We start from the raw sequence: 24,628 nt of genomic DNA, 5'->3' as shown, positions 1-24,628 counted from the left end.
AGTCGGCCTCGGGGAGCCTTTTCAGCGCCCCGGAACTCCCGTGTCATTTTGGCTGCGCCAGACGCGCACGTCGGGATCCGCTCCTGCCCCGGGGGCGCCGAGCCAGCCTTCCACCTTGAAGTTGTTCCGGCGAAGCACGGGGGAGGGAGCGCTGGAAGACCCGCGCGGCCGGCTAGGCAGAGGGCAGCATCCCGGGGCCCAGGTGAGAGGCACCCTCTCCGGCGACTCGCGGCGCCGGAGCTCGCCCGGCTGGGTCTGCGCGTCCGCTGGCTCCTCAGGCCCGTCCCTCCGGCGGTGGGCCCAGGGACTGACGGCATCTGGCGGCGCCCGGCGCTCCGAGCAGGCCACCGAGCCTGGCGAGAGGGCGGCGCCGAGCAGAGGCCGCCTTCCTCCGCGTAAACAAGCGCCTCGCCTTCCCGTTCCTTCCCTCCCGTCGAGGTGACGCTGCCGCCGCCGCCGCCGCCGCCCATTAAGGGGCTGCCAGAACAGCGGGCGCGGAGCGGCCGGAGACGCAGCCAAGGCGGGCGGGCGAGCGGCGGGACAGCGTCTGCGCCGCGCCGGGCTCTCGACCTTGGCTTCCCCTGGGCTCCCCGTCAGGATCGTCGTGGGAAGCTCTCGAGGTGGGTGGGCGAGCGAGCGAGCGGCCGGGAGGGCGGCGAGCCTGCGCCGCCGAAGGGCCCGGCGGAGCCTGCACCGAGGCAGAAGCCGGCCCGGGCCCGCGTCCCTCCCCTCGCAGCGCGGCGCCTCCCCGCGCTCCGTCTCCCCGAAGGGGCTGGGACGGCGCTGGAGCTCCTCCGTCCCGCTTGGGCCTGAAGCCTGCGCAAGGAGGTGAGCGGAGCGGCGGGTCTGGCGGGGCTCTCGCGGGCCCCGGGGCGGCGCTGAGCTCCGACTGCGCGGCCACGCCAGGGCCGTTGCGGGGCGCCGGGAGCGCAGCAGCCAGCCGGGAGCGCTCTTCGGTGGGGCCGAGCGGGGCTTGCGCCCTTCCCGGCCTGAGCGTCACCGGAGGAGCGGGAAGAGGCTCGCCCTTTCCCGGGCGGGGGCCCGGCCTCTCCGGCCCGGCCGCCTTCTTTGCTGCCTTGCACGACACGCCTCGGAGCAGGAGAACCGCGGGAGGGGAGACGGGAGGCTGGAAGGCCGCGCAGGCGAGGCGAGCCGGGAAGGGCCCCGGCTGTGGCTCTCCTTGTGCCAGGCCGGCCGAGGGGGCGGGAGGGAGGGCGAGGGACCCTTTCTGACGCCTCTGCGGCCCGTGTTGACCCGCCCCGTGTCTCACACAAGCGTCGCATTGAATGCGGAGCGCACCGCCTCAGGCGTCTGCAAACATACTTAGCCTAGTTAGGCAGGCACCGGTTTTTCAGGGTCCGATTCCACAGCCTTTTTTCAGAGTAGGTAGGTGGGACGTCTCCTTTCCTACCCCCCCCCCTTTACATTGAAATCCTAAGCAGAGTTACTCCAGTCTAAGCACATTGATTTTAGAGGGCTTAGACTGGGATAACTCTGCTTAAGATTTCACTGCTGTTTCACAACAACCCTGTGAGGTGGGTTGGGCCAGGAGCGTGAACCAGCCAAGGTCACCTTTGTAGTTTACTGGGATTTGAGCTTCTCCCTGCCCCAAACCCAATACTGGCACCTTGATCCTCACACTCTTGGGGACTGCTGATTCACACCCCTGGCAGATGTGAGTCAGGAACCTGGAGAACCAGTGTGGCCTAGTGGCTGTCCGAGGACTTGGGAGGCCCACGTTCCAGTTTTCCCCAACCCATGATGCTCCCTGCCTGAGGTGGGCCCCAGGGCTGCTCTGAGAGGAGGAGAGCCGTGTGGTCCCTGCAAAGCACAGATCTGGCTTTCCGTGCAGGACTAGCGGGTTGGGGGCACACTGCCCAGCACAGGTCTGCCCTAAGGCTGCAGGATTCCAATGCATTCTTCGCCTCCCAGATGCCGTCGTGTGGTAGAACAGACTCGGTGGCAAAGCATCTGTCTGCTTGGCACGCAGAAGGTCCCAGGTTCCATCTCCAACACCTCCAGTAAAAGGGATCAGGAAGAAACAGATGTGAGAGATCTCTTCCCAAGACCCTGGAGAGTGGCTGTCGGGCACAGGAGATGAGATTGATCCCTGATTCGTTAGCCTTGTTCACGTTACACTGAATGCATGCACCCTCCGTTTACTTACGCATGGATAAACATGAGGCTTATATTGCATGTTGAGCTGTACATATGTTGAACTTAACATGAGAATTATGCCACATAGGATACAAAAAAAATTCAAGTGTACACTGTACATGGATTGTGTGTGAATTCACTTGGACTTGCAAAGAGGACACATGTAAGGCAGCGTCGTGTGTTCCGTGGGAAACATTTTCTGTCTGCTGCTCTAGCAAAGGGATCAAGCACTTTTAAATGGCAAAGTAGCGGCTGTGTGCGCTGTGGATGTTGCCATGGTGTGTTTGTGAGCGCCAGCCTCTTGCCCATGATGCTGGTACTGGGGGCACGATCCCTTTGGCGCCACACAGTTCTGCTGACCCTGGAGGCAAGGTACACCTGTGCCTTTCATGTGTTAGCACAGGTACGCCTGTGCTAACAGGGCCTGTCCAGAATCTGAGTTTTTTTACCTTTGTCCCCAGGTGCTGCGCAGGTGACTTCAGTTGACAGGCTTTTTCCACTCCTCCTCCTGTCTACCTGGACTCTTACCCCATGCTACCTCGGACTGACTGGGGCCTTGCTGGACAGAGCAAGAGCCCGCTCTGAGGCTTCCTCCTGGACTCCCCCACCCACTTCCTGGCTTTCATGGATCTGAGACCACCCTTGCTGCTCTTGCTGTGGACTTTGGTGCTGGCTCTGGATCTCTTAGTCAGGGACGTGCTGGGCCAACACGTCTACACGAATACTTGGGCAGTGCAGGTGACTGCTGGGCCGCAGGAAGTAGAGAGGCTGGCCCGGAAGCATGGGTTTGTTAACTTCGGGCAGGTAAGTGCGGCTTTGCTGCAATGCTGGATGAGCAGCTAAGGGTCAAGGAGCCCGGAAGGGCATGGTGGCTGTCTGCAGGGAGAAAAGGGGACCTCCCTGGGTGGCGGCAGACCGTGGTGTGGGGCTGTCTTCAGAAGCAGCCTTGGTTTTTATGTCGCAGGTAGGAAATTGTCACCGTTAAACAGACAGTGAAGCTTTAAAAGAGTGATTTTGCTGAGACTCAGAGTGGATTACAAAATGTTTTCAGAAGTTCAGTTGGACAGCAAGGACCTTTGATAAACAATGCAGATAGGAGTAAGTTTACAGAATTGGGAAACTGTGCAAACAAAATGAAAAGAGAACGGCCGAGGCATGATTTGCTGTAATGAAGAAACCGTTGCTGGGGTTTCGGTACAGCTGGGTGCTTTTGTAGAGGGTATGTTGACTATATCACTCTATTGGACTATAGAGGGGTCTCCTATGTGGGGATTGCCCCTCCTTTGAGGCATAAGGAGACTGTCACAGTGAAGGAGAGGATGTTGTGGGGTTTAGGAAGGTTTGTTGAATGGTCAGGATTATTTGATCCCCATGTTTGAAATCGGGAAGGGCTCCTTCCTAAGTTACGTTGGCTAGTGTCCCTGGCTGATACAGGTGTCTGACACCTGTATTTTTTTCTCCATCGTGACCTTTTCCTTAAAGAGTGGTTAATCTTCCCCCCTGCCCAAATCCCGGAGGCTGCATTTTCGGAAGAAACAAGTACAGTTGAGCCCTGTATATCCCTGAAGTGCCTGGCTTGGCTCATCTTGAGCGCCCTGCTCTGCCGGTGCTTCTGGTCTTGGGGAGAGCTGCCTGCTTCTCTGGCTGGAATGGGGGCAGGTTTCATTCAGAAGAGGGGCACGGCATCCGTGGCCACTGAGGAGTGGCTGCCCGCACCTGCTTGTAGAGACATGGCCTGCTCAGTGTTTTGCTCAGGTCATGCGTGAATCAGGAGGGTGATGCTGGCACCATGGCGAGAGGGCATAATCTCTGGCTCTTTTGGGGGGGGGCGGTGCTGGTGGGGTGATGGGTCCACCTGTGCTGTTGCAGCACTAGAGTTGGCTTGGTTTGGCAGCAGGTACAGGGATGCCTGTTGCACTGGCAGGACTGGTGCCTGCTGGAAAGAGCAGCACTGGCATGTCTCTTTCTTTTCCTGCCCTGGAGTAGGGTTGCTTCTTCCCAGCTGGTGTCTCCTCCAGCCCCACTTTGGTGTTGTGCTTACAGCTACCTTGGCTGAACCCTGGAGAGAATGATGTGGCACTGATGCTAGTTGGCACGCACATCAGGAAATGCCATGGGGAAATTGCATGGGGTTGAGCTGAGCTCTGGAGTCTGGCAATGGTCTGGCATGGGTGGAGCTGGGTCAAGAAGATGCCAGCGTCCGCCCACAGAAAGATGGGTGAGCGTGCCTGGCTTTTGGGGAGAAGAGGCTGGATGGATTCTGGTTTCTCTGCAAGAGAGGAAGAGATCTCCAGGCATGGTTTTGTGCTTTGTTCATTATTAGTGTGCAGGGTGAGTGCTGCCTGACTGGAGATATAAAGGCTCAGGAGAATAAAGGAGAAATTCAGAGGATTTCTCCCATCTTTCCAACAGAAAAGTGAACGATGGTTGTTGTGGATTTTCCCGGCTGTATAGCTGTGGTCTTGGCATTGTGGTTCCTGACGTTTCGCCAGCAGCTGTGACTGGCATCTTCAGAGGTGTAGTGACACTGAGAGATCTCTGTCTTTTGGTGCTACACCTCTGAAGATACCAGTCACAGCTGCTGGCGAAACGTCAGGAACCACAATGCCAAGACCACGGCTATACAGCCCGGAAAATCCACAACAACCATCGTTCTCCGGCTATGAAAGCCTTCGTCAGAAAAGTGAATGTTTGGAGGAACACTGAAAAAAAAAGCTTCACAAAATACGTTTTGTTTTGCAAATACAGTTTAGACAAGGTTTTAATCACTCGGCATGTACCGTGTGTCTTGCATAAAAATCTCTAGTCTACAGCGTTAAGTGATCGTTCCTTTGTATCTTTCTACAGCATAAAGCATATTTATTGTTCAAACATGTCTAATTATGATCACAATTAATGTGGGTGTGATGATAAAACACCATTGCAGTTCAGCGTTGTCAATTTTACAGAGCTGGCATTTAAATATGTCTACCTATTATCACTGTATGAGACTGTTCCCATGCAGCTAACCCTTTACTACAAAATTTTTCATCTGTTTTCAACCTTTACGTTGTCTTACCTCTCAAATGTCAAAAATTAAGATGCATCTGCTAATGTTGTGGAAAGTCCAATAGTTTGCAACTTCCCAATACTCCCGATGTTTCTCTTGTAGAAATCAAGTCATTTATAATTTAAAATTTTATAATTCTGCCAAATAGTACAGTTATGTATGCTAACTAAGTTATAAACAATGCTTTTAATGTTGTTAAAGCAAAAAAGAAGTTTGGGCTTCGTAAGGAAGTACTGGATATATTTAAATTTTTCCCCAAATGCCCACTTTCTTTCTAGGAAAAGGGGCTGGATGGGTTTTTCTCCATGGCTTTGGCATGCCCCAAAATGGCCCATCTCTGTCCCTGACTAGTAGGCACTACTCCCTGATGTCCGTGCCCAGCCCATTGGAACTGGCATGGCAGCCAGTGAGTAAGAAAGAAGGCGTTGGTGGCGAGGTTTAATTTGACTGGATTGCCAGTTTGCCCCTGCACCTAACTTCCTCCTTCCTCCTCCCCAGGGATCTTATGGGGCAATATCTAGCATTCTTCAGAAGAAATTGGAGCCAAAAGTCCTATTTTGATCCTTTGTTGGTAGACTAAGGCTACCCTCTTGCCCTCAACTTCGTTGTTACTATCTTGGCAACCTGGAGACCCGTACCTTCTTAGTTTTCCATTCACTTGGCTTGGTGACATCAGACTGCATGACCGCCTGCATGACCGCCAGAACTTCTGCCACTGTGTGGTAGACAATATTCTCTCCCTGCAAGGATGTCTTGGGGTCATAGTGTGGGAAGTGGGAGCTAGGAGCACAGTCTGTCATTTAGCAAGATGTTGCCTCTCTCTCCTGCCCCTCTTCCCTTCCTTGGCTCTGAGAAAGATTCTGTCCTGTGTCTCAGCCCTGCTGGTTCCTCCTGCTTCTCTGGAGAGGCAAGAAGGGAGGGAAGTGGTCAGATGGGTTTGTGCAGTCCCAATCCCTTGCTGCATTTTTGCCCCATCCCCTGTCTGGGCCCTGCTTTGGGCAGCGCCTGGCCTTGGCCTGTTGGCACCAGTATCAGTCTCTTCAGGAGCCTGGAACCTGCCCAATCATCTCCTTCCATGTTTGTTTCTCTGCTGCAAGAGCCAGTTTGGTGTAGTGTGTGCATATCTGCCATGAATGTATATGGGCTCTGCCTCTGGTCTCTGAGAGTAAGGGAAGTTCTTTATTGCTGCAATGCCAGTAGGTTATCTCGCAAATGTTTACTTTCTCTTTCTTGCTCCGCTAAGTCTGTGTCCTTGACTGCCAGCTGAAACTGGCTCGAAATGTATCCTTCTTGAGAACCAAAGATAAGGTCATCTTCTCACCATCTACTCTAAAACAATGTCTCACTCCAACCCCCCCCCCCATTAATGGTCCTCTTTCCCAAGGCGGGAATATTCCCTATAACTAACAATGCTAGCCCCACATACGTCACTTCTGCCAATTTCACTGTCTAAGCACCTTGTACTGAGTGGATCTCTAATAAAGTTACTTCAACTGGAACACCTGTGTGTTAACTGTGGAGAACTTGGGGATTTAACTGTTAGGGACTGACATAGTGGTGAAGAGCAGCAGGACTCTAATCTGGAGAGCCAGGTTTGATTCCCCACTCCTCTGCTTGAAGCCAGTTGCGTGACATTGGACCAGTCACAGCTCTCTCAGAGCTCTCAGCCCCACCCACCTCACAGGGTGATTGTCGTGAGAATAATAATAACACACTTTGTAAACCGCTCTGAGTGGGCGTTAAGTTTCCTGAAATCGAATGTTGTTATTATTATTACCTGGGCCCGGCCTTCTTCCACCACCCCTGCAATCGCATCGGAAATCTCCTTGGAAAATGACTGTGGCAAGTGAAGTGCCTTGTGCCTTGGTCTGAGCTCCCGGGACGAGCTTCTCATCTGGGCTTCTGGGGTGATACAGGCTGTGAGTTGTTGCCGCATGCCTCATCTCACTGCCTCAACTGTGCTTTGTGGCCTTGCGCTGCTCTGCTTTATCCTTTGGGAGCCATCCACTGCTGGCTCCTTCCTGGGGCGAGGCAGCAGGTTTGGCTGGCCTGTGGTTTGGCATGGTGGAGGGGCTCCTCCTCTGCTTGCGAGCCAAGCCATACTCGCAGCTGGAGGTGGGCAGGCAGCAGTGAGCAACGTGACAGCCAGCGCTGTGCTTCTTCCGGTGGTCTTGGGCTACTGCTTGGTCACAGGACAGCCCTTGAGGACAAGCTGTATGGATGGGCCCCTGCTATAACTGAAGGGTAGCATAAGCCAGAAGAATACTGGGAGGGGGCTGTTTATTTCCATGTACTGCCACCCTGTGGCTGCAGCACCACATGCCACCCTATTCCTTGGCACGTGAAGGTCTGTGTTCCAGCTGTTATCTGGGCTGTAGGACAAGGGCGGGGGGGGGGGGGGGAGAGGCTGGCATCACTTTCCCCAGGATTCAGCGTGGCAGTTCCTGTTTCCATTTTGGGCATCTTTAATTAAAGGCTCTTGAGTATTTTTTTCAATTTTTATTTTACTTCACTTTATATTCTGCTGTTCTCCCGAATGAAGACCCAAAGCAGCTTACGTCGTTCACCTCTCCTCTGTTCTATCCCCTCAACAAGCTTGTGAGGTGGGTTTGGCCGAGGCAGCGTGACTGGCCTAAGGTCACCCAGCAAAATTCCATGGCAGAATGGGGATTTGAATCCGGGTCTCTCAGGTCTTAGTCCAGCACTCTAACCACTACACAACACTGGCTGGAGGAGAGGCGGAAGGGCTGCTGCCCCTGTGCTAGCAGTTCTCTGCCTCATGCTGTTTATCTAGCTCATTTTTAGCCATAGTGGGGTGAGTAGGATGGGGGCAGGGTCCAGCCCTCCTTAGGGCTCGCTACTTCTTAAACTTCCCTTTTCCTCCTGCCTTCTGTGCCTGTCTCCCCCCTGAGCCTGTGGGGAACTAAGCAGCCAGTCTGGCTCAAAGGCAACGTGGGAAGCAAGGAAGGAAGATGTTAAAACTGTTCTGTGGCCCTTGAACAAAAGCAGCCCCAGGAGCTCCAAAGCGGGCAAGGGTCAGAGTTGGAGGGAGTTGGGCTCAAGTCCAAGTTGGGGGGGGGGGGAGGTTGTGAGGGCAGCTGCGCCATCTCGCCTCAGATCTGCTCAGGAGCCACTGCAGCTCTGAGCCTGTCGGAGGTTTGTGTTCAACTCTTCTTCGAGTCTCAGTCTCTGCAGCACACTGGGAGAGGTGGAGGGGGAAGAGGCTTTGTGGCACAGGGGAAGGTGGCCGTGTCTAGGTCAGGGGGAGCAGCCGGCTCTCCTTCCCCTGCCATTGTGGCTTCCAGCACTGGCCCATGGAGAAGACTGCCTCTTGTGGTAGGTGACTGGCACTTGCTTCCTCCTTTCAGATCTTTGATGACTATTACCTCCTCTGCCACCGAGCTGTGGCGAAGCGGTCTCTCTCCCCACACCAATCCTGGCACAGCTCCTTGAGCAGGGAGCCCCAGGTGAGTATGCCGGCAGCCAGGTGGGGCCCAATCTGCTCTTGCTGGCTTGGCTGCAGAGCTCGGAGTGGCAGCTGCCGTGGGCTGCCCAGGCCATCGATGCTACTCCTGATCTCTGTGGCTGGCGCAAGCCTTGGCTCTTAGGAAAGGGCTCCCCTTCCATGCCTCTCTCATCTTTGCTCTTTGCTCCAAGCTCTGCCTGGCACTGTTGGGGCATACCCATCCAAAATGGCAGGCCTGGAGGGGCCACCCGTGGGCTTTGGATGCGTCTTCTGCTGAGGTGTTCGATTAGGCTGGTTTTGAACTGACTGGGCAAAGGATGCTTGGCTTTGTTGGGGGAATAGCAGCCAACCTATGGGTCAGTTCCTCTTCGGCTGGGATCAGCTGGTGGCCTGCCCCCTCCCCCCTTCCTTCTGCCCTCGATCTCGGAATGGAGGGGACGTATCAATGGGTATTCAAAACGTCCTGTTTGAACATACTCTGAGAGAGCTCTGCTTCCTCTCTGAGTGGGTGGGTTTGGTTGGGAGTGGCTGGCTGGCTTCCTCGGCGCCACACAAGCCACAGGCTCAGGAATATTTTGTGGATTTGAAAGCTGGCATGGCTGAAAGAGGCTTGAGATTCTGCCAGTCTTCCCAAAGCACCCACCACCACCCCCGTTGTTGCCTTAGGTGCACTGGCTGGAGCAGCAGGTGGCAAAGAGCCGGAAGAAACGAGATGCCTTCCTGGAACCGACAGACCCCAAGTTCCCTCAGCAGTGGTACCTGGTAAGTAACAGTGAGACGTGGATTCCCATGGCGAGGAGGCTGGGCCTTCAGAGAAGGTCCCTGGGCATCTGGTTTAGGTAAAACCACATGGGATCGTAATCCTGAAGCAAGCAAAGGCTGCTGTGTGGCCTCTCCCGTGCTGGGGGTGTGGCTCCTCCCATATGGCGAGGTGCAGCAATACCTTGATACTGTTAGTCACGGCCTCGTCCCCTCCTGCAGAGTTAATTACTCCCTCCCTGCATGTGGGATTACTGTCGGCTCAACCACAAAGCCCTGACCTTGGGCGCATGGCTACGGATGGAGCAGAATATCCTTTCCTCTGAGCCCGTGACCCTGTTCGGGTTTAGTCCTTGATGCAGCCTGTGCCTTGTCCTGTCTCAAGGAGGGATCAGGTTAAGGCTGCCTCTGCTGAGAACAAGGAGGTTGCAGACATGGGATTTCCAACGAGGGGCTTGGAAAATGAGACCGGAACTGCTTTGGGTACTCTGTAGCCCTGATTGTCCAAATACCTGTGCTGGACCAGAGAATGGGGGGAGTCAGCGGAGAGTGCTGTTGTTGTGCGGGGTTTGATTTAGCAGAATACGTCCCGTCACAGCATCTGTCTCGGAGACCTTCGGTGCTCCTTCCTCTGTGGGCAGATGGTGCCTTCGGGCCCTTCCATGCAGGGCAAGGACTGTAGCACGATGACACGCCCGAGCAGTTACGGTGACCGGGCTGCGGTCTTTTCCTTCAGTCTAACGGGAACCGGCGAGACCTGAATGTGTGGGAGGCCTGGCAACAGGGCTACACAGGCCGAGGCATCGTGGTCTCCATCTTGGACGATGGCATTGAGAAGAACCACCCGGATCTGGAAGCCAACTATGTGAGTAGAGTAGAGAGGGCAGCGCAAGGTTTCACGTGGCAATGACAGTGCCTTCCCATGCGGCACTGCTCCACTCCTAGATACTGTGCAGCCTGGGAGCTGCATTGCATGCTGGGAGCTGCATTGCAGAGCTGCATTGCATGCTGGGAGCAGTCACCCGCTCCCTTCCTAGAGCGGGGGGGGCGGGGGGGCCAGCAGCTTTGTGGGAAATCCTCCCTCCCTCTTGGAGTCCAGGCCACAGAACTCAAGGAAGGCGAACGGCCACAGCTGGCCTGAATCGGGCTCTTGGGGGTGGTGCTTTCCAGCTGGACTCTGGGCTGCCTGGAGAGTTCACGCCCTCCCTCTTCGCCCGGCAAATGGAATTGGATGTGGCTGGGTTGATGCTACCCAAACTCTTGCAGCAGAGCTCACAGCCTCCGTGGATGATGTGAAGGGGCAGCGATGGCCATTCTGGCACAGCCTCCTTGAGAGTGGAGGGGCTGGCATTGCCTTCGGCCACAGAGCTTGGGGGCAGGCCTAGTTACTAGGGCGGGGGGGTGCACTGATGGATCTCAGAATAGGCTATGAAGAAAGCAGAGTTCAGGTGGGATCTCCAGGGGGCCGGTAGTGGGGAGAGAATAAGAAAATGGGTGGGGCTTGTGGGGCAGGCAGCCTCTTACAGAAGCAGCAGTCAGAGCGTGGGGAGGGACTTGGGTGGGAGAGCGTCGTGGTAGATGGCCCTGCTGGCCACGGCGTTCTCTTCAGCACTGTGCTCAGAGTCTTGCTGCATGGTCTTGCGCACGTGTGTTCAGAAGGAAATCCTACTTGGACACGTGGGGCTCGGCCCCAGGTGTGTGTGTTAGGGATAGTTTTCTTCTGTCCGACCCTGCTGCACATCAGGGGAGAAGCCGTGGGGCCCCATCTCTGTCGGACCACTGCAGATTGGTGTTTTGCCCCACAGCTAGATTTGCAGATGTTGTATGGTCACTAAACGGGACTGAAAAATATCAATTAGGACTAGATCCAGGAGATCTTGGGGAGGGTTGGTACTGAACTTGTGTTTCTCCAGGATCCGGCTGCCAGCTTTGATGTGAACGACCAGGATTCGGATCCCCAGCCACGCTACACGCAAATGAATGACAACAGGTTGGGGTCTTTCTGGAGGAACCGGGGCGAAGGGGAGAGGCCCAGAATGGGCTGGGCTGGTGGGTGGTTAGTGCCAGGCCTCTGCTTCCATGCTTCTGCCCATAGCCTGCATGTTGCTAGGGTGCCGAGAAAGGCAGACGCACTTGAACAGGCATTGGACAGGCCAGCTGGTTCTTGTCCCCCCTTCCCTCCAGTCTAGCTGTCCCACTCTTGCTGACTCTGTGTTTTGGTACAGACATGGCACACGGTGTGCTGGCGAAGTGGCTGCTGTGGCAAACAATGGCATCTGTGGCGTGGGAGTGGCTTACAATGCCAAGATTGGAGGTAAGTGGCCTGCAGGGACATCTTCCAGCCCCCTTATGGGTGATGCTGGCTTGCCCCGGCCCAGAACGGGGCTTCATTCTGGGCCTGTGAGAACTCTCTCTGGAGGCCCAGCCCAGCCCGGCTCTGCTTAACCTACAGAGCAGGGGGAGACGGCTGGTGCAGAGAGTCTGAGCAACCCTGTGTCTCGCCTAGGTGTTCGCATGCTGGACGGGGAGGTGACGGATGCTGTGGAAGCCCAGTCCTTGGGCCTGAACCCCCACCATATTCACATCTACAGTGCCAGCTGGGGCCCTGAGGATGACGGCAAGACGGTGGACGGCCCTGCCCGCTTGGCTGAAGAGGCCTTCTACCGTGGGGTCAGCCAGGTAAGCAAGCAGGCCCGGGTGGCCTGAGGGCAGAAGCTGTAGCACTTCAACCTCAGCCTCATGGACACTTCCTTGCAGGGCCGCAACGGACTGGGCTCCATCTTCGTGTGGGCCTCGGGAAATGGCGGCCGGGAACACGACAGCTGCAACTGTGACGGCTATACCAACAGCATCTACACCCTGTCCATCAGCAGCACCACCCAGTCAGGAAACGTGCCCTGGTACAGCGAGGCCTGCTCCTCCACCCTCGCCACCACTTACAGCAGCGGCAGCCAGAACGAGAAGCAGATAGTGAGTGTCGGAGGGCAGCATTGGGGTGGGTGGGCGGCTGGATGCTTCTGGAGCAGCAGTGGTTCACCATGTGCCTCCCCCCCTCCAGGTGACCACGGACCTGAGGCAGAAGTGCACAGAATCACACACGGGCACCTCGGCCTCGGCCCCCCTGGCTGCTGGGATCATCGCTCTGGCCCTGGAAGCCAAGTAAGGGCTTGGGGTGGTGGATCTTCTCATGGGTTTTCTGTGCCTATGGGCTGTCAGAGGGGCTCCGTGAGGGCAGTTGAGCACTCCCCCCCCCATAACCTTCCTTTCTTTCTTACCTGTAGCAAGAACCTCACCTGGCGGGACATGCAACATCTTGTCGTGAGGACTTCGAAGCCTGCCCACCTCAACACCAATGACTGGGCTGTCAATGGAGTAGGCCGTAAAGGTAACCATGGCAATCCTCGGCCTGTGAGTGTGTGAGGGCTCCCTGGGGAGTTGCAGGCCTAACCCCCGCTTGTCTGTGTGATTGCAGTGAGCCACTCCTACGGCTACGGCCTCTTGGATGCTGGGGCCATGGTGGCTCTTGCCAAGAACTGGACTTCGGTGGGGCCCCAGCGGAAGTGCGTGGTTGACATCCTCCTGGAGCCCAGGTGAGTCCCGAGTGGCCTTGAGGTGATGGGGTCCTTGCTCCCTCGGGTGGGGGATCTCCTTTGCTGTCCAGACCTGAAACTGCCAGTGAGTTTCCTGAAGGCTGCAACAGCGGCTGGCAGAGGAGCGGGCAGGGTGTGTTGCTGGCACCTCGGCCGTGTGGTTTGGGAGGGGAGGGAGCCAGACAGAGGGCTCTTCAGGGCCGGACAGAGGCTCCTTTTTCTCCACAGCGGCTGTGGCGGAGGCAGGACTGGTGGCTGCTGCCGGCTCCTGTCCTCGTACACTCAGCTGGGGGATGGGAAGTTCAGTTTGCTTGAGGGAGGTGTTTTCTGCTCACTGCTGGGCCAGCTGGAACTCTGATTCGCTGAGGCTGGGGCGTCCTCAGGAGGGATGCACAAAGGGGTGTTTCCAGGAGCCAGTATTTCAAATGCATGTGTTTGCTAAGGAAGGGGGCTGCAACAGTGGAGGCGGCTGTCCCACACAGCTCAGCTGGAGCAAGCAGGGCACTGCCCACACAGGGCACCTTTTCAGGCACTTGCTAGACTCAGTCCCGCTCAGTTCCAGGGAGTGTGTGTGTGTGTTGTGGGAGATTCAGTCTGTTGCCTCTGGGCAGGCTTGCCCACTTCCCTGCCTTGGCCCCACGGCCCTTCTTCCCCTGCAGAGACATAGGAAAGCGGTTGGATGTTCGCCAGCGTGTCGATGCCTGCCATGGGAAGGCAAATTTCATCAGCGAGCTGGAGCACGTGCAAGCTCGCCTCACTCTCTCCTACAACCGCCGAGGAGACCTGGCCATCCACCTCGTCAGCCCCATGGGCACCCGCTCCACGTTGCTGGCTGCCAGGTAGGCCCACACCTGTCCCCTCCCTGTGCGGGGCTTCACAGCCACATCAGCCTCTCAACCCCATTGCCCTGTTCTCTGGCCAGGCCCCATGACTATTCAGCCGACGGCTTCAACGACTGGGCCTTCATGACGACACATTCCTGGGATGAAGACCCCGCTGGGGACTGGGTGCTAGAGATAGAAAACACCAGCGAAGCAAATAATTATGGTAACGTCTGTCCCTTTTCTCCCTTTTGCAACCCGCTTTCTGTCTCAAGTCCAGCTGGTGTGGCAGCTCCCCTCTCCACACATTCCACTTTCCCAATGGTGGCAGCTGCATGCTCTGGAATGCTGTGGCCCACTGACCTGCCCCGCCCAGCCAGCTGCCTGTACGCCACCCCCGTGCCACCCCAGCAGCTGTCTTAATCCTTCCTGCTCTGATTCACAGGGCTGCGGCCGCAGGGTAGAGTGGGTGGGTGGAGGAGAGGTGGCTCTGGCAGCGGCTGGTCTTGCCTGTTCTTGGACTTTGCGGGAGGAGGAGAGATCTGGGAGGGATCAGAGGTCTCAGGGGTGCCTCTGTCATGTGGAATGTGGTCCCTCACCCACAGCACCAAACCTGGAGCTGGGGGTTGTTGCTGTCTTTGTCCCTTTGTGGAGAGAGGCCAGGAGTTGGGGGGCTTTCCATGCAGGAGGAAGCCTACAGGTTACAGACAGATGTTTTCCTCTTGGCTCACTTCGGTTGGCCAGTGACCCCTGTGCTGCCTCCAGAGCCGTGCTGGGAGGGCTCATTGGGTGGAGGGGGAATGGGACAGTCGTGTAGTCTCTCTTACTCCACTGTTCTGGTCACAGGTACCCTCACCAAGTTCACGCTGGTGCTGTACGGGACAGCCACTGAGCCCCCCAGCATCTCCAACCAGTTCGAGAGCAGCGGCTGCAAAACACTTGCTACTAGCCAGGCTTGTGTGGGTAAGTTCTGGGCCCTTGTAGTGAATGGTCACCTCGTCCTGCCCCCTCCCAGAGCCCTTTGGGCATCTGTTGACCACGAGAAGCAGAGGCTGGCCACAGAGGCTGGCTCCATCCGCAAACTGCCTCTGTTGCCCTCTTCGTGGGTGATTGGATGGGGTGAAATTTCAGTCATCTAGCAGAAGTTTGAGAGCCAGTTTGGTGTAGCGGTTAAGAGCGGCAGGACTCTGATCTGGAGAGCCAGGTGTGATTCCCCACTCCTCCACTTGAAGCTCTCTCAGCCCCACCCACCTCACAGGGTGATTGTCATGAGGAGAATAGTAACACACTTTGTAAAACGCTCCGAGTGAGCATTAAGTTGTCCCGAAGGGCGGTATATAAACCGAATTTTGTTATTATTATTATTAAGTTGCGTGTTTTACCAGAAAACCTTTCTGTGGTTTGCTCTTCAGTTTCTTCTGTACTATACTTGGTGCCAAACAGTCATTCATTGGCTGGCTTTCCTGTCTCTCCTATGTCCTGTGATCCCCCAGCTCGGCTTGCTGTGCTGTTCTTTCCTGTGCTTTCAGGGAAGGGGTTCTTTTGCCCTACAGGGCACTGCAGGTGAGGGGCTGCTCCCTAATTCAAGCCCCCTTCCCCAGTGTATCACAGCATGGTCCTGTCGGGGACTGGACCCAGACCAGCTGATTCACAGTAGGAACGTGCTAAAACTCCCCCCTGGGTCTTGGGCCAGTTTTTCTTAACTTGGAGATACCTGAATCTTGCCCAGTCAGATTTTGAAATCTGGGCCTTCCAGGTGGGCAGCAGCTTTCACTGAGGCTGAGTTGCTGAGATCGGGATTGGGGGGGGGAGGGGAAGGTCTTCAGCCGCTGCTCCCAGATGATGGAATTCCCTCTTCCAGGAGTCATAGATCCAGTTAGCCGTGTTAGTCTGTAGTTGCAAAATAGTAGAGTCCAGTAGCACCTTTAAGACTAATAAACTTTATTGTAGCATAAGCTTTCGAGAGCCACAGCTCTCTTCATCAGATGCATTGTCAGCTTTTGAGAACCACAGCTCTCTTCATCAGATGCATCATCAGCTTTCGAGAACCACAGCTCTCTTTGTCAGATGCATCTAACAATGCCTTTGATGAAGAGAGCTGTGGTTCTCGAAAGCTTATGCTACAGTAAGGTTGGTTAGTCTTAAAGGTGCTACTGGACTCTTCCAGGAGGTGAAGTTAGCATCTTCTGTGCAGGCCTTCTGGACTGGACGAAAAGCTTTCCTCTTCTAGCTCTGCATGGGAGTAAGGGGTGGCTTTTGTCTAGCCCTTAGTGTTTTGAATGGTCTTAAGTTGTTTTTAGCAGCTTTGGGGACCTGTCAGGTGGGAAGGTGGCCTTTAACCATTCTGTATAAATACCTTAAATTAGCCGCTGGGCTCTTTTGCGGCCGCTGTCAGTGTGAGCTGAGTCCTTTTTGTGTCCTCTTGCAGTTTGTGAAGAGGGATTCTACCTCCACCAAAAGAGCTGTCTGAAGATGTGCCCACCTGCCTTCACCCCCGGCACCATGCCCACTCCTCTGGAGAACAGCCTCGGTCCCCCTCTGAGCCCCCGTCTCTGTGTGCCCTGCCACCCGTCCTGTGCCACCTGCCTGGGGCCAGCACCCACCCAGTGCTTGTCTTGCCCTGTCCACGCCCACTACAACGCCCAGGAGCAGACCTGTTCCCACCAGGCACAGAGCAGCCGGGCCTCGCCTGCCCGGGTGGAAAGTGTGCCACTCTCAAAGTCTCCTTCCCATTTGCCCATTGTCGTGGCCAGCCTGAGCTGTGCCTTCATCGTCCTGGTCTTCATCACTGTCTTCCTCGTGCTGCAGCTGCGATCGGGGCTGCGCCTGCGGGGGGTCAAGGTGTACTCGCTGGAAAACGGAGGCATCATCGCCTACAAGGGACTTCCTTCCAGCACTTGGCAGGAGGGACCGGAGGAGGAGGAGGAGGGGGAGAGGACTGCCTTCATCAGAGACCAGAGCGCTCTTTGATGAGCCTGCGGCCCCCGGCACAGCAGGGGAGAGGCCGTGGGGCCCCATCTCTGTGCCCATTCACTCCCTCTCCCCGCCGTGTCCCGGAGAGGAGTTGAGCCCTGGTGTCTGTAGGCGGATGCTGCTGGAGCTGTCACTCAATCGCCTGGTTCTGGTTTTAACTCACCAAAGTGTTTTTAGATTGGACCAGTTTGTCTGTCCCCCTTCTGGTGGGAGAGACGTGTGGGCAAGGGACCCTCTCCTTTCCTCAGGAGGGGAAGGTGGAGAGGAGCCATGCTGGGAGTGGGAGGAAAGGCTTCTCTCAGCAAGGCCTGAGGGTTTGTGGCATCCCCCTGTCCCTTGCCCTCCCCCCCCCGTGTGTCTTTTGTAGGCATGTGCTCCAGACGTGGCTGCCCCCTTCTCTGCCAGCAATAACGGGCTGGAGCTTGTTCTCTCCGGCCTCCACAGCCGCTGCTCTTGGCATCCTCCTCGCGTGTCCTTGTTCCTGGTTCTGCTGCCCCGGGACAGGGGGCAGATGAGTGGGTTCCTCTCTGGATGTGGGGCTTGGAGGAATGATGCTGCGTGCCCATTCAGCACACCTGGAGAAGATCTGGCCTCTCTACCCTTGGCCAGTGGGTGTGGTTGCCTGTCTGTCCACTGAGCCATACTTGGCACCTCCCTGGCTCTGCCCAAAGTCACTGGAGCTTCCATCTTTCCTCATGTGCCTTGTAGCCCCGCCTCCTCTTTGATGACAATCTTGCTGGACCTGGGCTTATGCTGCTGTCTGCCCTGGACTTGTCCTGCTGCTGGCCCTGGTGAGCTGCCTGGCCAAGGTGCTGCGGCTGTGGGGGGCAGAACGGGGGCTGCCCAGGACTCTTTTTCTATAACTTTTTGGTGCACAAAAATTTCTTGTAATTTAAAACAAGGCCAGATGTTTTTTTTAATTTAATGGATGTGGATATAACGCTAGAGAGATTAAAGTTTATTAAATGGTGGAACTATGCAAATCAGCTTCCTTCGTTGTCATCTTGTCATGTAATGTACACGCACGCGCGCGCCCTTTGATTTTGGGCCGTTTTCACACTGCTTACCGGCCATGGAACATCGTGCCAAGCTCCTGGAACGACAGCGTCTTTGCGGTGCGATTTTGCGCGGGAACTGGTGAAATCGCACCAGGAAGATGCTGTCGTTCCAGGAGCTTGGCGCGATGTTCCGTGGCCGGTAAGCAGTGTGAAAACGGCCTTGGTCTTGCTTTATGTTTTCCTTTATCCCATCAAATCCTCTAGTACAGTCTCTTTCTGACCAGGTGAGAGAGAGCTTAGCTAATCTTTTAGACACCCTTCAAAAGTGCTCATCGTTCTTCCAGGGATGTTAGAAATGTTCCTGATACCGTCAACTCAGTGTGTGTGTGTCTACCAGAGCAAATTTGCCTGCTGAACACAACCTGAAGAGCGCCTGGGAAGTCCTCTACAGTGCCCTGAGCAAGGCTGGAGAAAGAGTTCCACCAGCAGGCTGCAGTCAACTGGCATTTGGGCCTTAGCTGCTGGAGGAACGGGGAAGGTGTTTCAGCACAGCTACTTTAGAGGCCTTGGAAATGGTGTAGTGGAAACACTCAATCCATGATTGCACCTCACGTGTAGGGAGGGGTTTGGAACTGGGGAAATGAGGGCAGAGGGGTGTGACCAGATGTGGTTGCGGGGAGACACGCATTGCTGCGCGTAGGATGCTCCAATTTGGTCCTGACCGAGCATAAAACATCTGCTACAAAAAATTTTTTCCTGCAGATTCCGAAGCCACAGACAACCCCCCCCCCCCAACCTATATTTTTCAAGAACAACAAAAATTTGGGAGGAAACTGAAATATATGCAATGCTTTCCTATCAAATTTATTTTGCTCCTTTGACAACAAAATGTATTTTGTAACTTGTTTAGCATATAAAATTGTATTGATTTGTCTATTCAGGGAGTTTTAAAGTATAAATGCCTTAAATTGCCATCCTAAGCGGAGGTGCACCCTGTTAATTCCATTGAAGTTACTGGGCTTAGAAAGTGCAACTCGGCTTAGGCTGGCCCTGTTAATTTTTTACAAACCACACTGCCTGCCCTTAAATTGGTATAAAACCTGAGGCTCTAATATGGATAGTACAGGTGAACCTGATCTCATCAGCTCTCCAAAGCTAAGCAGGGTCAGCCTTGGTTAATAATTGGATGGGAGACCTCCGAAGAAGACCGGAAATGCAGAAGCAGGCAATGGCAAAGCACCTCTGTTTATATCTTGCCATGAAAACCAGGCCATAAGTCAGCTAGGACTTGACGGCACTTTCCACCACACCCTAGGGTGGGCAGAGATTTTTGCAAATTAATTTTATTTCAAATTTATTCCACCCTCCCCACGAGCAGGCTCAGGGCGGATAACAACGTATTAAAATGCAATAAAAATTCATCTACATTAAAACAACAGTGTATTAATACACATTTAAAACAGGATGGTGGACAGCCTTCACAGGGAGGGTTAAGATTTTATACACCCCATTTTTTTTTGGCAACTAGAAACCCTTGACAAAGTGATGAAGCTCTCAGTGCAAGTTTGCAGGAAGTGGTGAGACAAATATGGTAAGAAAGGTCAATGCACTCAGTAGATGAGAACTCATAATAAAATAGGACTAGGATTACAGAAATCTGAAACAATGTATTAAACACGATACGTTAATACCAAAAAATAGTTTTACATAAATAGAAAACAAGAGTAGGATAATACCTACAGAAAACATAATTTTATACACACACTGGAATAATTCATAGTCCCTCGCCCTTTATAAAAGTGCTTTCCAGAACCATTTGGTTATAGCCATATTACCTTTTTAAAAATGCCCTCTTGAGCAATTCTTTTTCATGTAATTTGCAGAACAATAGAAGCATGAGAGCCCCTGGGGACCCAAGAGAGAATGTGCATGTATAGGCAGTTGCTATGCCCTTTGGAAGGGTTTGCTCAGATAAGCAAAGCTGCTGGGGCCAAGTATAGCACGAGGGATCGAGAACTTTGTACATGACAGCTGGTACTTAGAACTGAATCTAGTAAATGATGGCCAGCCTATGGAACTGAACTGCAGAATGGGTGTAATATGCATGCTCCACGTAGCTCTTAATAAGTGAACTGCAATATTCTATACTACTTGGAATCTCTGAAATTCCTCCAAGGGCAGACCCATGTAGAGTGCATTACAACGGTCTAGTCTTGATGTTACCATGGCATGAATCCAGGTAAACTGAGTCAAGGATAGAGGGCCATCTTCCAGGCAAAACTAAGTTGGGAAAAAGTATTTTTGTAGCTACTTTATTTTTCCAATAGTTATGCTGGATCTAGTATAAACCCTGGACTCAAGTGAGTCAGCAAGGGTCAGTGGAACCCCCCCCCCTGCAAGGGAGGACAGCATCCTTCAAGGCCTTAGCCGCCTTAAAAGAGTGCAACCTTAATGGTCACAATGCCACACTATATCTCTATACAGAACACTTTTGCCACTGAACCCCAAATGGATGTGATCGAGAAATATCTCTCGCAATACCGTCTCACCCCTGCCAAAAGAAATGCAATAAATAGCCTCAGAAATAATCCCGACACCATGATTAAAAAATGGACACAGGAGGAAGCGTTGTCATCATGGACAAACCAAGACTACATTCAGGAGGCCAAAAGAAAACTCTCCAGTACAACTTTCTATAAATGACTATTCATTTGTAGAGCCCATTCATTTGTAGAGCCCACTCAGGAATACCCAAAAGAATTAAAAAGAGTCCAGTAGCACCTTTAAGACTAACCAATTTTATTATAGCATAAGCTTTCGAGAATCAAGTTCTCTTCGTCAGATGCCTGATCAAAACTGGGCAGATACAGAAGAGGAGGGGGAAAGAGAGGGAAGGAGGGGAGCATAAATCACAAGAAGGCAGAATGCAATTAGCATAGAGGCAATCAAAACATTCCTTTGCTTGGAAATGTAAACATTTCCTTTTGGTGTGCAGTCAGTTTGTAGCAGTGAAGGTGTCCAATTCCTATGTAGTATAAGCCTTCGGTAACCACAGCTCTCCCTGCCAGTTGCATCTGACAAAGAGAACTGTGGTCCCCGAAAGCCCACACCAGGCGTCACTGGGCTCCCCCAGATCACGCCTCTGTAAAGAGAATCTGTTACCTCTGGTAATGTGATAACCATTCATAGTCTCTATTCAGTCCCCGCTTGACAGAGTCAAATTTGCATATGAATTCCAATTCAGCAGCCTCCCGTTGGATTTTGTTTTTGAAAGGTTTCTGTTGAACCACAGCGACCTTTAAGTCTTTGGTGGAATGTCCTGGTAGATTGAAGTGTTCTCCCACTGGTTTTTGGACGTTTCCATTTCTAATGTCAGATTTGTGTCCATTTAACAGATTCTCTTTACAGAGGCGTGATCTGGGGGAGCCCAGTGACGCCTGGTGTGGGCTTTCGGGGACCACAGTTCTCTTTGTCAGATGCAACTGGCAGGGAGAGCTGTGGTTACCGAAGGCTTATACTACATAGGAATTGGACACCTTCACTGCTACAAACTGACTGCACACCAAAAGGAGATGTTTACATTTCCAAGCAAAGGAATGTTTTGATTGCCTCTATGCTAATTGCATTCTGTCTCCTTGTGATATATGTCCCCTTCTTTCTCCCCTCCTCTTCTGTATCTGCCCAGTTTTGATCAGGCATCTGACGAAGAGAACGGTGATTCTCGAAAGCTTATGCTATAATAAAATTGGTTAGTCTTAAAGGTGCTACTGGACTCTTTTTGATTTTGCTGCTACAGACTAACACGGCTAACTCCTCAGGACCTATGACCAAAAGAATTAAACAAGATTATAAAGGAATTGCCCCCCCCCCCCTAACACTAACAAATGTGTATGGGCAGACCGCAGGAACTTTGACCAGTACTTTTTTATCATCTGCCCAAAATACACAAGCTCAGCAAAACCAGGATGTTTTGTTGTCTCACACATACACACTAGCAGTGTTGGGGTGTCTGGATACATGGACTCCATTCTCAGACCCGGTGCCATCAGTGCCCCAAGTTGTGTGTGCAGCACCTCAGACTTGCTGAGAAAAATACAGTCTGTTGAGAATCAGGTAACACTGTTTTGGCCACCATAGATGGCAAGTCTCTACTTACCAACATCCCCTACAAAGATGGATTACAGGGCATTAGGACGCCATCTTTGCCCGCACCTTGCTACCAAGCTCTGCCAGTTTGTCCAGAGTTCTCTCAGCCCCACTCACCTCACAGGGTGATTGTTGTGATAATTGCTGGGTGATTATTGGGATAATAATAACGTGGTTGTTGGGGGTTTTCCGGGCTGTATTGCCGTGGTCTTGGCATTGTAGTTCCTGACGTTTCGCCAGCAGCTGTGGCTGGCATCTTCAGAGGTGGTGCTACACCTCTGAAGATGCCAGCCACAGCTGCTGGCGAAACGTCAGGAACTACAATGCCAAGACCACGGCAATACAGCCCGGAAAACCCCCAACAACCATCGTTCTCCGGCCGTGAAAGCCTTCGACAATACATCAATAATAACGTGCTTTGTAAACTGCTCTGAGTGGGCATTATATTGTCCTGAAGGGCAGTATATAAATCGAATGTTATCTACAACTACTTCAGATTTGGTGATGAATTTAATTCATATCAATGGCAGAGCCATGGGCACCCTCGTGGCACCACAGTATGCCTATGTCTTCATGGCTGACTTGGAGCATTGTTACCTTAGCTCCCATCTATTAATGCCTGCTTGCACCTGAGATTTGTTGATAACATTTTAAACATCTAGGCATACAGGAAAGAATCACTGGAGAAATTTCCCCAGGACTTCAGCAACATCCTGCCACCATCAACCTGACCATGATAAAATCCTCGCAAGAAGTACACTTTCTAGACACCCTTGTATGTACATGATGAAAGCATAAAACCAACTTATAATAGAAACCTGATGGCCAAACAGATCTCCCTGCCTCCCATCACCAACCTAAACGCACCAAACAACCCATCATTTACTGCTAAGCTTTACACTACAGCTGCATCTGTTCCAATCTCTCTGACAGCGATTCTCACCTTTGGGGAGCTACAACAGGCATTTTGGGGTTACAATATCCACCTGATGTAGTACAGAATCTGACCCACAAAGGCAGAATGATACCAAGGGATAACTTGCTACAAGGCAGGCCCAACTGAAACAACAGAGCATTACTGGGGGTCACATAACAGTTTTCAGTTCAAACCAGTTCAACACAGCATTCCTGACCTGCAACTTATGCTGGGCAATGATATTCCTCTCTCAGAGGCATTGGGAGGCAAACCTTTTCTCGTCAAAGACAGCTCCGTAACTTTAGATAACTTCTCACTCACGATTAATCACTTTCTAATATTGATACGGATTCTGGGACCTGGGCTGGCAATAAACTAAGATGCCAACTCTATCCCTATATTAACCCTACAAATAATCACCAGACCTCACAACACTACGCATACAATCTCAGGTTCATTTTCTTGTTCATCTTCCTACATTAAATGCTCCATTAAGCGTCAGCAATGCTCTTCCACTCTCAAACAGGTCAATCCCTACACAGAAGAATAAACAGACTTAAGTCTGACAACAAAAATCACAAAATTTTTATCTTCCAGGACCAGTTTGGTGTAGTGGTTAAGAGCACGGGACTCTAATCTGGAGAGCCGGGTTTGATTCCCCACTCCTCCAGGAAGCCAGCTGGGTGACCTTGGGTGAGTCACAGTTCTCTGAAGCTCTCTCAGCCCCACCCACCTCACAGGGTGATTGTTGTGGGGTAATAACACTTTGTAAACCGCTCTGAGTGGGCATTAAGTTGTCCTGAAGGGCGGTATATAAATCGAATGTTGTTGTTGTTGTTATTATTATTCCGCTGCTGACCTAAGAGTGGCAGTAAGCTTCAAAGGGAGATTACAACATGAGATTGCTGAACTTGAGTTCATTCACAAATTCAGAACAATGGATCCACACAGGGCTGAATAGGGACATACTATTCTTATCTCACCATAGATGCTAATTTTCTGCATTTCCTACTTTTAAGAATTTCTCCCCTGCTCTGATCAAACTTTTGCATTGTACCTGTGTATCCAGACAACCCTTGTCTGTAATATTCCGCCTACCATTTGTCAGGGATCTCCATTTCTGCTTGTATCTGACAAAGGAAACTCTGACTCGCAAAAGCTTATACCCTGGAAATCTTGTTGTTTTTTAAGGTGCTCCTGGATTTGAATCTCGGCCTTCCTAAGCAGTATGGGCTCTGTCTTCTCAGGATTAAGTTTCAATGTGTTCTATCTTAGGTGCTCCAGCACTATAAATGCCCACATTAAGATGCAAATATCCCAACCATCTATTTATATTCCACATAAACTGTGCAATCTGTAATACTGAAGAATGGGAAGAGACCAAAGAGGTAAATCAAGAGAGAAAAGTAGGGGTGAACAGCTACCTCTCGGTGCAGGTTTCAGGTACAGATTTCAGATGTCTGGGAAGCAAATCATAGGGTTGGAAGGGACCTCTAGGGTCATCTAGTCCAACCCCCTGCACAATGCAGGAAATTCACAACTATCTCTCCTCCCCACCCCCCCAGTGACCCCTGCTCCATGCGCAGAAGATGGCAAAACACTGTCAGGATCCCTAGCCAAAGAGGCCTGGGGTAAATTGCTACCTGACCCCAAGGTGGTGACTGGACTTACCCTGGGCATGTAAGAAGAGGCCACGATAACTCCAAAATGAAAACTAAGGAGAAAAGCAAAGATACAACCTACCAGAAATGGA

At 52.7% G+C, this 24,628-nt stretch overlaps 1 protein-coding gene across 2 annotated transcripts; it reads left to right on the top strand.

Annotated features, from left to right (window-relative positions):
* Positions 1-427: 427 nt before the first annotated feature.
* FURIN (furin, paired basic amino acid cleaving enzyme) lies at positions 428-17,801 on the top strand. Of its 2 annotated transcripts, none has more exons than XM_055002313.1 (16): positions 428-620; positions 2,619-2,961; positions 8,575-8,673; positions 9,339-9,434; positions 10,168-10,296; positions 11,345-11,421; positions 11,657-11,745; positions 11,938-12,110; positions 12,189-12,401; positions 12,490-12,590; positions 12,713-12,816; positions 12,904-13,021; positions 13,681-13,860; positions 13,944-14,068; positions 14,689-14,805; positions 16,271-17,801. In XM_055002313.1, the coding sequence occupies exons 2-16, from the start codon at positions 2,782-2,784 to the stop codon at positions 16,810-16,812; spliced, it is 2,343 nt and encodes a 780-aa protein (XP_054858288.1). In that variant the 5' UTR covers positions 428-620; positions 2,619-2,781; the 3' UTR covers positions 16,813-17,801. The 2 variants fall into 2 exon arrangements, with proteins under 2 accessions (XP_054858288.1, XP_054858289.1); XM_055002314.1 differs by lacking the exon at positions 428-620 and adding an exon at positions 685-828.
* Positions 17,802-24,628: the final 6,827 nt, after the last annotated feature.

Source organism: Eublepharis macularius, chromosome 18 (genome assembly GCF_028583425.1).
Source record: "Eublepharis macularius isolate TG4126 chromosome 18, MPM_Emac_v1.0, whole genome shotgun sequence".
Lineage (NCBI taxonomy): Eukaryota > Metazoa > Chordata > Lepidosauria > Squamata > Eublepharidae > Eublepharis > Eublepharis macularius.
The sequence above is the reverse complement of the archived record's forward strand: the minus strand, read 5'-3'. Positions and strand labels throughout refer to the sequence as shown.